The sequence below is a fragment of the Alexandromys fortis genome, unplaced genomic scaffold (assembly GCF_014885135.2).
Source record: "Alexandromys fortis isolate MF-2015 unplaced genomic scaffold, M_Fortis_MF-2015_v1.1 scaffold_264, whole genome shotgun sequence".
Classification (NCBI taxonomy): domain Eukaryota; kingdom Metazoa; phylum Chordata; class Mammalia; order Rodentia; family Cricetidae; genus Alexandromys; species Alexandromys fortis.
This window is the reverse complement of record NW_026068140.1, coordinates 1,504,666-1,516,354: the sequence shown is the minus strand read 5'-3', so window position 1 is coordinate 1,516,354 and position 11,689 is coordinate 1,504,666. Positions and strand designations below refer to the sequence as shown.

General features: G+C 50.5%; 1 protein-coding gene across 3 annotated transcripts; it reads left to right on the top strand.

Moving 5' to 3' along the window:
• The first annotated feature begins 1,606 nt into the window (after window positions 1–1,606).
• On the top strand, window positions 1,607–8,658 carry Amhr2 (anti-Mullerian hormone receptor type 2). 3 transcript variants are annotated; one of them, XM_050126650.1, is made up of 12 exons: window positions 1,607–1,813; window positions 2,072–2,254; window positions 2,453–2,479; window positions 2,600–2,644; window positions 2,888–2,959; window positions 3,112–3,230; window positions 3,350–3,580; window positions 6,339–6,453; window positions 6,561–6,733; window positions 6,948–7,095; window positions 7,219–7,355; window positions 8,256–8,658. In XM_050126650.1, the coding sequence occupies exons 1-12, from the start codon at window positions 1,765–1,767 to the stop codon at window positions 8,514–8,516; spliced, it is 1,560 nt and encodes a 519-aa protein (XP_049982607.1). In that variant the 5' UTR covers window positions 1,607–1,764; the 3' UTR covers window positions 8,517–8,658. The 3 variants fall into 3 exon arrangements, with proteins under 3 accessions (XP_049982607.1, XP_049982608.1, XP_049982606.1); XM_050126651.1 differs by lacking the exon at window positions 2,600–2,644; XM_050126649.1 differs by having other exon boundaries at window positions 1,608–1,813; window positions 2,453–2,644.
• The last annotated feature ends 3,031 nt before the right edge of the window (window positions 8,659–11,689 follow it).

Sequence of the window (11,689 nt, the reverse complement as noted above, 5' to 3'; positions counted from 1 at the left end):
CTGGTCTACAGAGCTAGTTCCAGGACAGGCTCCAAAGCCACAGAGAAACCCTGTCTTGAAAAGCAAAAAAAAAAAAAAAAAAAAAAGTAAAGAAATATTGTAAACAGTGTAAATATATATTTTTGATACATAGTCTACATAGCCATTGTTGTCCTGGAACTTGCCAGGTAGACCAGGCTGACCTTGAACTCACAGAGATTCACCTGCCTCTGCGTCCTGGGTGCTGGGACCAAAGTGTGTGCCATCATGCCCAATATGGAAACATTTCTTCAGTTCCTGAAATTTGGATTTGTTTTAAGGCAACATTGTATAATACAGAGAACAAAACCCATGCTTTGGAGTCATGCATACCTAGGTTCAAATCTCAGCTCTGCTTTACGTTTTATTTTCTTTACATCAGAGTGACCACAGACAGCTCATTTATCCTGAATTTTCTTCTCTCTCTCTCTCTCTCTCTCTCTCTCTCTCTCTTTCTGTTTTTTATTTTTATTTTTTGACAGGGTTTCTTGGTAGCTTTGGATCCTGTCCTGGAACTAGCTCTTGTAGACCAGGCTGGCCTCGAACTCAAAGATCTGCCTGCCTCTGCCTCCCAGGTGCTGGGATTAAAGGCGTGCGCCACCACTGCCTGGGTACCATTTTCCAGTTTAAAGCTTTATTTCGGGTGGCTGTGGCGTTGGCTCAGCAGTTAGAGCAATTCTCGTATTTTATCCACCTGGGTGTTTGGGCTGCATGTATGTCTGTGCACCACATGCACCACCTCCACGGCCTGGTGTCCATGGAGGACAAAAGAGGGTGTCAGGTCTTCTGGAACTAGAGGTGCAGCTCTGGGTGCGGGAACCGAACTCACGTCTCCTGCTAGAGTGGGGAGTACTCTTGAGCACTGAGCCATCTCACCCCACGATGTGCCCGCTCTGCCATCTCGCTCACTCCATGATGTGATTTTTTTTAATGTTTTTTTTGTTTTTAGAGACAGAGTTTCTCTGTGTCAACCTCTGCCTCCCGAGTGCTGGGATTAAAGGCATGTGCCCTGCCTGTGATTTAAAGAAAAAAGCAAACACAAAAAACTGAAAATTTTCTTATTTTTCCTGATTCTTTTGTTTGTTTGGGGATTTTTTGTTTGTTTGCTTTATGAGACAGGTTTCTCTGTAGCTTTTGGAGCCTGTCCTGGAACTTGCTCTGTAGACCAGACTGGCCTCAAACACACAGAGATCCGCCTACCTCTGCCTCCCGAGTGCTGAGTGTGTCACCACTGCCCGGCTTCCTTTCTGACTCTCCAGTTGGGAAAATGAGATCCACTGTAGTGTGAGCTGCAGAGTCTTCCTCTGTTCAAAATACAGCAGATCTGAGCTCTCAATAATGGGTCAGGAAGGATTTTGGGCAGAGCCAAATGACTCTAAACATTTGACATCTGTCTGAGAAAGGCTGAAGGTCCAGCACCTTTTTCCTAGGTCAGCAAAGGGTAGATATTTTGAAGTTAGTTATCACAGGGTTCTCAGCCAGGCAGCCAAGGTCCCTTCCTCCCACTCTGCAGAGAAAAGAGGAGGTGGTTGAAGAAAGGATATGAGATTGGTTCTCTGCTCCTCCCTTTCTCTCCCTGTTTTCTCCCCCACAGCAGTCTTCTCCCCCACGGAGACTGGGATAGGACAACGGGGGCGGAGTTGGGGATTGAGGGTTTGGAAGCCCTACAGTGCCCTGTATCTGTAGAAAGCCTTGGCTGGGTTAGCTGTGCTGGCTTATTCTGTCTGGCTGCCATCCTTTAGCAGGATGCTGGGGACACTGGGGCTTTGGACTCTGCTTCCTGCCGTTGCACAAGGTAAGTGTCTACTGACAGGGCAGGGTCTTTCCACCACCCGAGAAGGGGAAAGGTGTACTCGAAGCAGAGCTACCCATTTGGAAGAAGAGGTGAGTGGGCTGTATGAGTGAAGATGAGGGCAGAGCCACCTGTTCCCATGGTGGGGATCAGGCCTCTGCCATACTGGCCCTGGTGTCCTCTTTTGTTTATCCCTTTGGCTGCTGTTTGTCCCTGACTTTACTCCCTTCTTGACTCCCCTTTTTTCACCTTGGACTTCAGTGTCCCCAAACAGGAGGACCTGTGTGTTCTTTGAGGCCCCTGGAGTACGGGGAAGCACAAAGACACTGGGGGAAGTGCTAGATGCAAGACCAGGGACCCCCAAGAGTATCCGCTGCCTCTACAGTCATTGCTGCTTTGGCATCTGGAATCTGACTCATGGCCAGGCACACGTGGAGATGCAAGGTGAATGGCAAAATATACGGTCGGTGAGAGCTAGGTAGGGGAGAGGCACGTCTGGGTTGAGGGAGCAGTGGACTGTGTAGAGGAAAAAAGCATGTCAGATGGAAGGGGTGCCTCTGATGGAGAGGGATTTGTTCTCTGCCCCCAAGTCTCATTGTACTCTCATTCCCTTTTCTCCTTCCCCTAACCCCATCCCATTAGGATGTCGAGACAGTGATGAGCCAGGCTGTGAGTCCCCCCACTGTGACCCAGTCCCCCGAGCCCACCCCCGCTCGGGCTCTACTCTCTTCACATGCTCCTGTGGAAGTGATTTCTGTAATGCCAATTACAGCCATCTGCCTCCTTCAGGGGACCCAGGGGCTCCTGGCCCCCAGGATTCCCAGTCTACCTCAGGTAGCTGCCTTTCCCAGGGTACTAGAGCCCAGAGGGGGCAGGAGCATAGGTCAGGACAAGAAGAGAACCAGGGCAGTCTCAGCCCACCCCCACCCAAAGATTCCCTCCTCCTGGCCTTGGGAAGTTGGTTGCCCTGGTGACTGGGAGATAAGGGGACTTGTGACCCTCACGGGGGGGGGGGGTTGGAAAGCAGAAGGGAGAGGTTCAGTGCTCACCCACGTGTCCTCTTCCCTTGCTGTCCAGGTGGGCCCGTCTGGATGGCACTGCTGCTGCTGGGGATGTTCCTCGCGCTGCTGATGTGTAGCGTCATCCTGGGTACTAATCTCTCCCATCCCTCGCGGCTCCGCTGAACCCCGGTTCTGGATCTCTGTAGCCCCACATTTCCTTGTATGAAGCTCTCTTGCCACATAGCCCCCTTGGCTGCCCCCATCCTGTGCACCCTACCCTAAGGCTCTTTTCTGCTTCAGCCCTGCTACAACGAAAGACCTGCGGAGTGCACGGTGGGTCAGACCCCGAGCCAGGCGCAGGCAGAGACTGTGGAGACTGTGAGGAACTGCCCGAGCTGGCTGAGCTGTGCTTCTCCCAGGTGCTTCAGGGCAGGAGTGGGGCCCCTGGTACTCCTGGAGATTCTGCTGGGGGTGGGGGCGGGTAGCTTGGCTCTGATGTTATCTCAGAGGTCCACACTTAGTGCAGTGCTTCCACCAGGTGATCCAAGAAGGAGGGCACGCAGTCGTCTGGGCCGGGAGGCTTCAGGGTGAGATGGTAGCCATCAAGGCCTTTCCCCCAAGGGCTGTGGCCCAGTTCCGAGCTGAGCGAGCTGTGTACCAGTTGCCGGGCCTACAACACGACCACATCGTGCGCTTTATCACGGCTGGCCAGGGGGGCCCTGGCCCTCTGCCATCTGTGCCTTTGCTGGTTCTGGAACTGTATCCTAAGGTGAGCACCCCGAAATGTCTGCGATGTGCACCGTGCCTGTGTGTGCTCATGGAAGTGAGCTGCTATGTAGTTCCTCACCCATGCCTGCTCACCTGCTTCACACTCTCCTTAAAACAACTGTTTTCTTTTTTTGGCTTTTTGAGACAGTTTCTCTGTGTCTCTGGCTGTCCTGCAACTTGTTCTGTACAGCAGGCTAGCCTCACATTTATAGAGATCTGCTTGCTCCTCAGCCTCCTGGGATTAAAGGTGTGCACCACCACTGTCCAGCGAGCACTGAGTCGTTGTTAAATACATATCCAGGCATAGCTGTCTAATGCGTTCATCTGTTCCTTTAACCAGTGTTTATAAACAATAAGGCAAACGCTGCTAGATGCTCAAAAAGCACACCTGGCCCCTAATTGTACAGACTTTATAGACTAACGAACCGGTCGTAGGAATGGGCAAACACAGAAAGAAGTGTCGAGTGTGTTAGAAGCAAACAGAAAGGGCATTGGATACCACAAAGAAATAATAATAATCCAGAAGCCAGGTGGTGGTGGTGGCTGCTGCGGCGGTGCACACCTTTAATCTCAGCACTTGGGAGGCAAAGGCAGTTCCAGGGAGTTCAAGGCCATCCTGGTTTACAGAGCAAGATCCAGGACAGCCAGGGCTACGCAAAGAAACCCTGTCTCCAGGCTGGAGAGATGGCTCAGCGGTTAAGAGCATTGCCTGCTCTTCCCAAGGTCCTGAGTTCCATTCCCAGCATTCACATGGTGACTCACAACCATCCATAGTGAGATGGGGTGCCCTCTTCTGGTAGGCAGAATGCTGCATACATTATAAATAAATATTTAAAAGAAATTGACATGAGGGGAAGGGATGGCTCAGCTGTAAAGATTCTTGTTGTGCAAGCCTTGGGGACCTAAGTTCAGTAAAGGCGGAAGGAGAGAACGCCACAAAGTTGTCTCTGACCTCCACACATGCACTATGGCAAAGCTCCCAAAGACTACCCCTTCCTATAACAACAATAACAATACAACATTATAGTTGTTTTACTCATGTGAAAGCCAGGAGAGAGCAGTGCTGGAGTTTCAGATGAGCTGCTGTGTGGGTGCTCAACCCCAATCCTCTGGAAGAGCAGGCAGTGTAACTGCTGAGCCATTGCTCCAGTCCCTTAGACTTTTTTTAATGAAAAGAAAGGATGAGCCAGGCAGTGTCGTCCGCCTGTCACAAGTACTGCAGTCATGATGGCTTTACAGCCATGGCATCCGGTTTATTGTTATATTGTGGCACTTTCTGTCTTCTCCCCTTATATCATGATCACCTCTTCCTGAGTCACAGTGCTGCCTGGGCAAGGTTGCCAGCACACCCAAAGGTGCTCACGAGTGGCCTAGTCCCAGTTGTTCCTCCATTAGCTCTACCCACCCATGTCTATGCAGGCCTGACACCCCAGGCCAGGAGTTTTGAGGGACGGCCTGGACTACCTTTGTCCTGAATCCTCTGAGTCAGCATGTGATAGTGACTCTTGAGTCACACTGCTTGGATGCAAACTCCACTCCTGTTCATCGCTGACCTCTGACCAGGTGTGGTAGTTCGTGCCTACACTGCTGGCATGCAGGAGGATCACGGCTAGCTTGATGGCAGCCATACCCTAATGACTCCCACGTCAGCCCAGGTTACAGACATACATAGTGAGGCCCTCCCTAAAACACTGGGGGTAGGGCACGGAAGGAAAGAAGGTAAAAGGTCCAGCAAGATGGTTCAGTAGGTAAAGGTGCTTCCATGGAACCTGCAGACCTGGTTCAGTCCCTGGAACCCATGTGGTGAAAGGAGAGGACCAACTAGAGTACGCTGTCTTCTGCCCCCACGTGTACCGTGTGGGTACCCACACACGAGAGGGGAAATCAGGGTGATCAGAGCCCCATCACTGCAGTCCACATGGGGACTACAGGAAACCCTGTTTAAGGGCCCGCATCACAGTAAATACTCAGTACCTCTGAATTAAGCTACTTCCTCCCCACACCTCCCCCTTCCCCAACCTCCCCCTCCCGTCACCCTCCTCCACACCTCCCCCTCCTCCATATTAGGCCTTAAATGCAGGCGCTTCCTGCTTCAACCTCTTGAGTGCTGAGATTACAAGCATATGCTACCATATCTGGCTAAAATTGTTATTATTATTTTTTTTTACAACTGAGTGATATTCCATTCTGTAATTGTACCATATTTTGTTATTATTATTTTTTTTTTTTGGGTTTTTCGAGACAGGGTTTCTCTGTGGTTTTGGAGCCTGTCCTGGAACTAGCTCTTGTAGACCAGGCTGGTCTCGAACCTACAGAGATCCGCCTGCCTCTGCCTCCCGAGTGTTGGGATTAAAGGCGTGCGCCACCACAGCCAGGCAAAAATTATTATTTTTTATTTGTGTGTGTATGCGTGAGTGAGTGCATGCTTGTGTGTGTGTGCATGTGTGTATGTGTGTGCGTGCACTTTCAGGCAGGGTCTCCTGTAACCCACCCTGGCCTGCCTGTTCCTGAGCCGCCTCCTTCCATTTCCCCAGTGCTGGGATGGCAGGCATGAAGTATCACAGCCAACTATAATTACTATTTTTTCCTGTCACTTTGACTGATGCATTTTCTTAGGCCTTGATTGTCTGTGGTGTCTTGACCTGGTTCTGCCAGGGCGTCTCTGTCTGCTGGGGAGGTGCAGGCTGGTGTGTGCGGGGTCTGACCCTAGGATGATCTTCCCTATCCATGTGCCCGGCTCTTCCCCTGCTTTTCTCCAGGGTTCCCTGTGCCACTACTTGACTCAGTACACCAGTGACTGGGGAAGTTCCTTGAGGATGGCTCTGTCCCTGGCTGAGGGCCTGGCATTCCTCCATGAGGAGCGCTGGCAGGATGGTAAGTGAGCGGCAGCAGAGAGGCAGGAGCCACATCTCTGTGTCCAGTTCTGTCTTCTCAGGAAAACCAGATGACCTGTGTTTCTTAAACCTTGGATTTCTCCTCAGGTCAATATAAACCAGGTATTGCCCACCGAGACTTGAGCAGCCAGAATGTGCTCGTTCGGGAAGATAGGTCATGCGCCATTGGCGACTTGGGCCTTGCTTTGGTGCTCCCTGGCCTTGCCCAGCCCCCTGCCTCAGCCCCTACTCAACCCGGAGGCCCAGCTGTCATTTTGGAGGTGAGTGTTTTTTAAAGTGTGAATCCTGGGATGATGGTTGTGCTGATGAGCATATAACCATTGCTGTGGCAACGCTGTAGTTTTGCTAGCGGTCGGGCCGTGGACCAGCGCTGCAGGGCAGGCTTCTGTAGAGATGATTCTGGCCCTTACATCTGGACCAGCACTGCAGGGCAGGTTCCCGTGGAGGTGATTCTGGCCCTTACATCTTCTCCAGGCTGGCACCCAGAGGTACATGGCTCCGGAGCTCTTGGACAGGACTCTCGACCTACAGGACTGGGGCACAGCCCTTCAGAGAGCAGATATTTACTCCCTGGCTCTGCTCTTGTGGGAGATCCTGAGCCGCTGTTCAGATCTGAGGCCTGGTAAAGTCTCCGCCCCCAGTGTCCCTCCTACCTCCTAGCTGTATAAGGCTATGGCCTCCCCTAGTTTTCCTACCTGGGAGCCCCTAACCATGGTGGGTGAACATAATGCCTATGTTTTCCCAGACCGCAGACCACCACCTTTTCAACTGGCCTATGAGGCAGAACTGGGCAGCAATCCCAGTGCCTGTGAGCTCTGGGCCTTGGCAGTAGAGGAGAGGCGGCGCCCCCGCATCCCATCCACCTGGAGCTGCTCCACCACTGTAAGAAGCACAGGCTCCGCAGCCGTGACTCGGAGGGGGCTGGCTATGCATTTCAGGGGCTTCTCTGCTGTATTTGCCCTCGGTTTGCCTTGTCTTCTCTACGTCTCACACAACTGGTTCCACCCACCTGGGCCATACACCCTCCCGTGGAGCCTTTTATATCGCCACCCCCTGATTCCTTCAGTGTCCTCCTCTAGGAAGTCCTCTCTGGCCTTTCTCCCTCTCGGAGCTCTGCCCCTGTGACAGTGTCTCTTTCAGTACTGTGGGCCCCCAAATTCAATCCAGTGCCCCATCGTTTTGTACTATACCCTGTATTTCTGCTGTGGACCAATTAAAGCTAGTTCTGGGTGGAACAGGTTTCTAGGCACGATGGGTCTCGTTCTTGGTGTGACCGGGTTCTCGGTGTGACCCGGTTCTCGGTGTGACAAGATTAAAAGAGTTGCCTGACAGTCCTGCATGAAATCTCTACCATACAAATGTCTGCTGGGTTAGCTCATGGAAGGCAAGCTTTGAATGCAGGACACACTGGTTAGGGGAAGGAGAGTAATTTTCCATCAGCATCTAAGTTGTCAGCCTGAATTATCCTCAGAGGAAAAAGTCGACCCTTTGATTGATATTCAGGGAGTCTGTCACAGGGGACAAACCTCATGGGCCTGGACTTTAGGGAATGGGACTGAGGGTGCTCCACAAGCGGAGTGTGGGGGCAGGGTCAGCGGGGCTCTGCGGAGTGTGGGGGCAGGATCGGTGGGGTCAGCAGGGCTCTGTGCGGAGTGTGGGGGCAGGGTCTGTGGGGGTCAGCGGAGTGTGGGGTCAGGGTCGGTGGGGTGGGGTTGAGCCGTGGGAGAAGTGAGCACTGCAATGTCCACTCTGGGCCAGGCCTGATCTAGTCTCTTCCTCCAGGACCCCGAGGGGCTGAGGGAGCTCCTAGAAGACTGCTGGGACGCAGACCCGGAAGCACGGCTGACGGCCGAGTGTGTGCAGCAGCGCCTGGCAGCCCTGGCTGACCCGCAGGTGGCTTCTTCCTTCCCAGAGAACTGTCCTTCAGCACTGTCCTCTGCCTCTCTCCCCTGCAGGCCTCAGCAGGCTTCTTGCCACCTCAGTGTTCAGCAAGGCCCTGGCTCCAGGAGTCCTCAGCCTGTCAGTACTAGTGTTCGTGTGTAAATGAGCAGTTTGTATGAACGCTTTATACAACTAACATACGTGTGGCGATCACACACCTGTTGCTGTCATTCTCTGTGGGTTTTTAGCCCATGGGGTACATGTGCTCAGGAAAGAGTAAAGATTTCCCACTGTTGGCCTTGGACTTGTCTCCTTTTTATTGGTCTTTTTCTCTAATGTGTATTTATTTATTTATCTTAAGATCTGTTTATTTTATTTATAGTATATATGTTTGTCTATGAGTTTATGTGCACCACATGCATGCAGGAACCCTTGGAGGCCAGAAGGGGGCATCACATCCCATGGAACTGGAGTTACAGATAGTTGTGAACCACCATGTGGATGCTGGAAACAGGTCCTTAGTGAGAACAGTAATTGCTCTGAGACCTTAAACCATCTCTTCAGGCCTTTATTATTTATTTTTTGAGGCAGGGTCTTGCCTTGGCTCAATATGTAGCCCAGGCTTGTTGCAAGGAACAGGCCCCTTGTTTGTTCCAGCCGCCCAGCTAGCTTACACCCGAAATAACCACACAGAAACCATATTAATTAAAACATTGCTTGGCTATTAGCTCTAACTTCCTATTGGCTAACTCTTACATGTTAGTTTAATCCATCTCCATTAATCTGTGTATTGCCACGTGGCTGTGGCTTGCATCCATCTCAGGCAGAGGATCCATGGCTTCTCTGACTCTGCCCTTCTTCCTCCCAGCGGTCAGTTCTGTTTTCTCCACCTACCTAAGTTCCTTCCTATCAACTAGGCCAATTCTTTATCCATTAACCAATGAAAGCAACACACAAACAGAAGGACCTCCTACACCACAGGCTAGTCTCAAATTTGCAACTATGCCCTTAACCTCAGTGTCTCAAGGATTGGGATTACAGGTCTGAGGCTCTAGCTTGTATGTATGTATGTATGTATGTATGTATGTGTGTATGTATGTATTAGACAAAGTCTCACTATGGAACCCTGACTGGCCTGGAGCTCACTTTGTAGATTTACAGAGACCCCTGCCTTTCTCAAGTGCAGGATTAAAGTTGTGTGCCACCATGCCAGGCAGCAACACTTATTTTTAAAGATTTTATTTGTATTAATTATGTATATGTGTGTCTGTGGTGTGTACATATGGGCACAGGGCCTGGAGAGGGCAAAGAAATTAGGTATTCCTAGAGCAGGAGTCATGAGTCACATGACATGGGTGCTGAGGCGTGAACTGGAGTAAATGCATTTTAACCTCTAAGCCAGCTCTCTGGGACCACCAGGATTGATTTTTAAAATGGTGGCATCACCTGCTGGGCACTGGGGGAAGAGGAGTGATTCCAATGAAGTCATTACCCTGAGGGTGCTCTCATGGGGGGGGGGCACCGTGAAGCACAGGACGCTGGCGCTGAAGCCTAGGCAGGAGTTTCCCAGGAGCTCAGGAGCACTGAGACATTTCAGGGCTGTAAGGAGGAGTCTGCAGGGAGTTACAGCAAACGTGTAGGGGTGGAGATGGAGATTTAGCGCACTGTTGAGTGCCAACAGAGCATGCACAAAGCCCTGGGCTCTATCCCTAGCTTGCTCACACTCCCAGCACTGGGAAAGTGGAGGCGGGTGCTCACTGGGAGTCCTAAGCAGGAGGATCAAAGGTTCAAAGTCAGAGACTGGAGAGAGATGGCTCAGTTACCAGGATTTAGTTCCCAGCACTTCTATTAGGAGGTTTAATTCCAGTTCCAGGGTACCTAATGCCTTCATCTGACCTCACACACATTTGTGAAGCATTCCATATAATTCCAAAAGCGCTTCTTTTAAAATGTACTTGTTTTCCTTCGGATTCAATACATTAAGAGTAAAATTTCCATCAGGTGGTGGTGTCACACGCCTTTAATTCCAGCACTCAGAAGGTAGATGCAGGAGGATCTCTGTGAGTTTGAGGCCGGCCTGGTCTACAGAGTGAGTTCCAGGACAGCCAGGGCTACACAGAGAGACCTTGTCTCCAAAAATAAAAAATAAAAGAGTAAAATGTCCTTTTACCCTAATGTATTATTACTCAAGGCTCTCTAGCACAGTAGAACTTATAGGATCTATTTCTATCTCTATCTATCTATCTATCTATCTATCTATCTATCTATCTATCTATCTATCTATCTATCGAGAGAATTGCTGCAGTCCAGCAATGGCTGCCTGTGAACAGAAAGTCTGAGAATGTAGCAGTTGCTCAGTCTACAGGGCGGGACATCTCCGCTGGAATCTGGGAGAACGGGGCTCTCACGCCAGTGAAGGAATGTACTTGCATTGCAAGCAAGGCGAGGGCAAACAGGCAAAGAGCGAGAGCTTTCATTTCCTCCGCCCTCACTGTTTCCACCAGGTGTGGCTGGAGCAGATTCAAGGTGAGATCTTCTGACTTGGAGATTTGGATTAGACCTGGATCTACCTACTTCAAATTAAGCAAAAATCCCTCATAGATGTATCAATTTTGGGGTTTTAGTTAATTCCAGATGTAGTCGTTTTATATACAGGATCTCACATAGCCCAGGGTGGTCTCAAACTTCCCATGTAACTCCTGAGCCTCCAGCCTTCTCCGCCAAAGTGCTGGGATTACATGTTTGGGCCACCATACCTACTTTTTTTCTTTTTCTCTATTTTCTTCTCCTTCTTTTTAATGATAATTTGATAAATCCCTTTATTTTATGCTTATTCCTTTTCTAAGCAAAACACTACTTTGTTTGTTTATTTATTTATTAAGAAACAAAGTCTCAGTCATAGCCTGGATTGCTGTGTAGTTCAGTAGTCCAGGTCAACCTAAATTTGAGATCCTCCTGCCTTATCCTCTCAACTTCTAGAGTACAGAGTTGTGCACGTCAGAGGACAGTTTCCAGGAGTCTGTTCTCTGCTGTCCTGTGAGCTCTGGGGGTGGAGCTGAGATTGGCTGACTTGGCAGTATGCGCCTTTACCTGTAGGTCATCCTGCCGGTCCCTTTCAGAACAACCTTTAAAATCCGGTTAGACCAAGCTGGGCGGTGGTGGCGCACACCTTTAATTCCAGCACTTGGGAGGCAGAGACAGGCGGATCTCTGTGAGTTCGAGGCCAGCTTGGTCTACAGCGCAAGTTCTAGGACAGGCTCCAAAACTACAGAGAAACCCTGTCTCCAAAAGCCAGCCCCCGTCTTCCGCAAATAATATCTTGTCGTACTACTACT

Coding starts and splice junctions, on each gene's coding strand:
- Amhr2 (XM_050126649.1), top strand. CDS start 1,765: ATGCTGGGGACACTGGGGCTTTGGACTCTGCTTCCTGCCGTTGCACAA. Junction 3,231..3,349: donor CTGAGCTGTGCTTCTCCCAG/GTGCTTCAGGGC, acceptor TGCTTCCACCAG/GTGATCCAAGAAGGAGGGCA. Junction 7,356..8,255: donor CCTGGAGCTGCTCCACCACT/GTAAGAAGCACA, acceptor CTCTTCCTCCAG/GACCCCGAGGGGCTGAGGGA.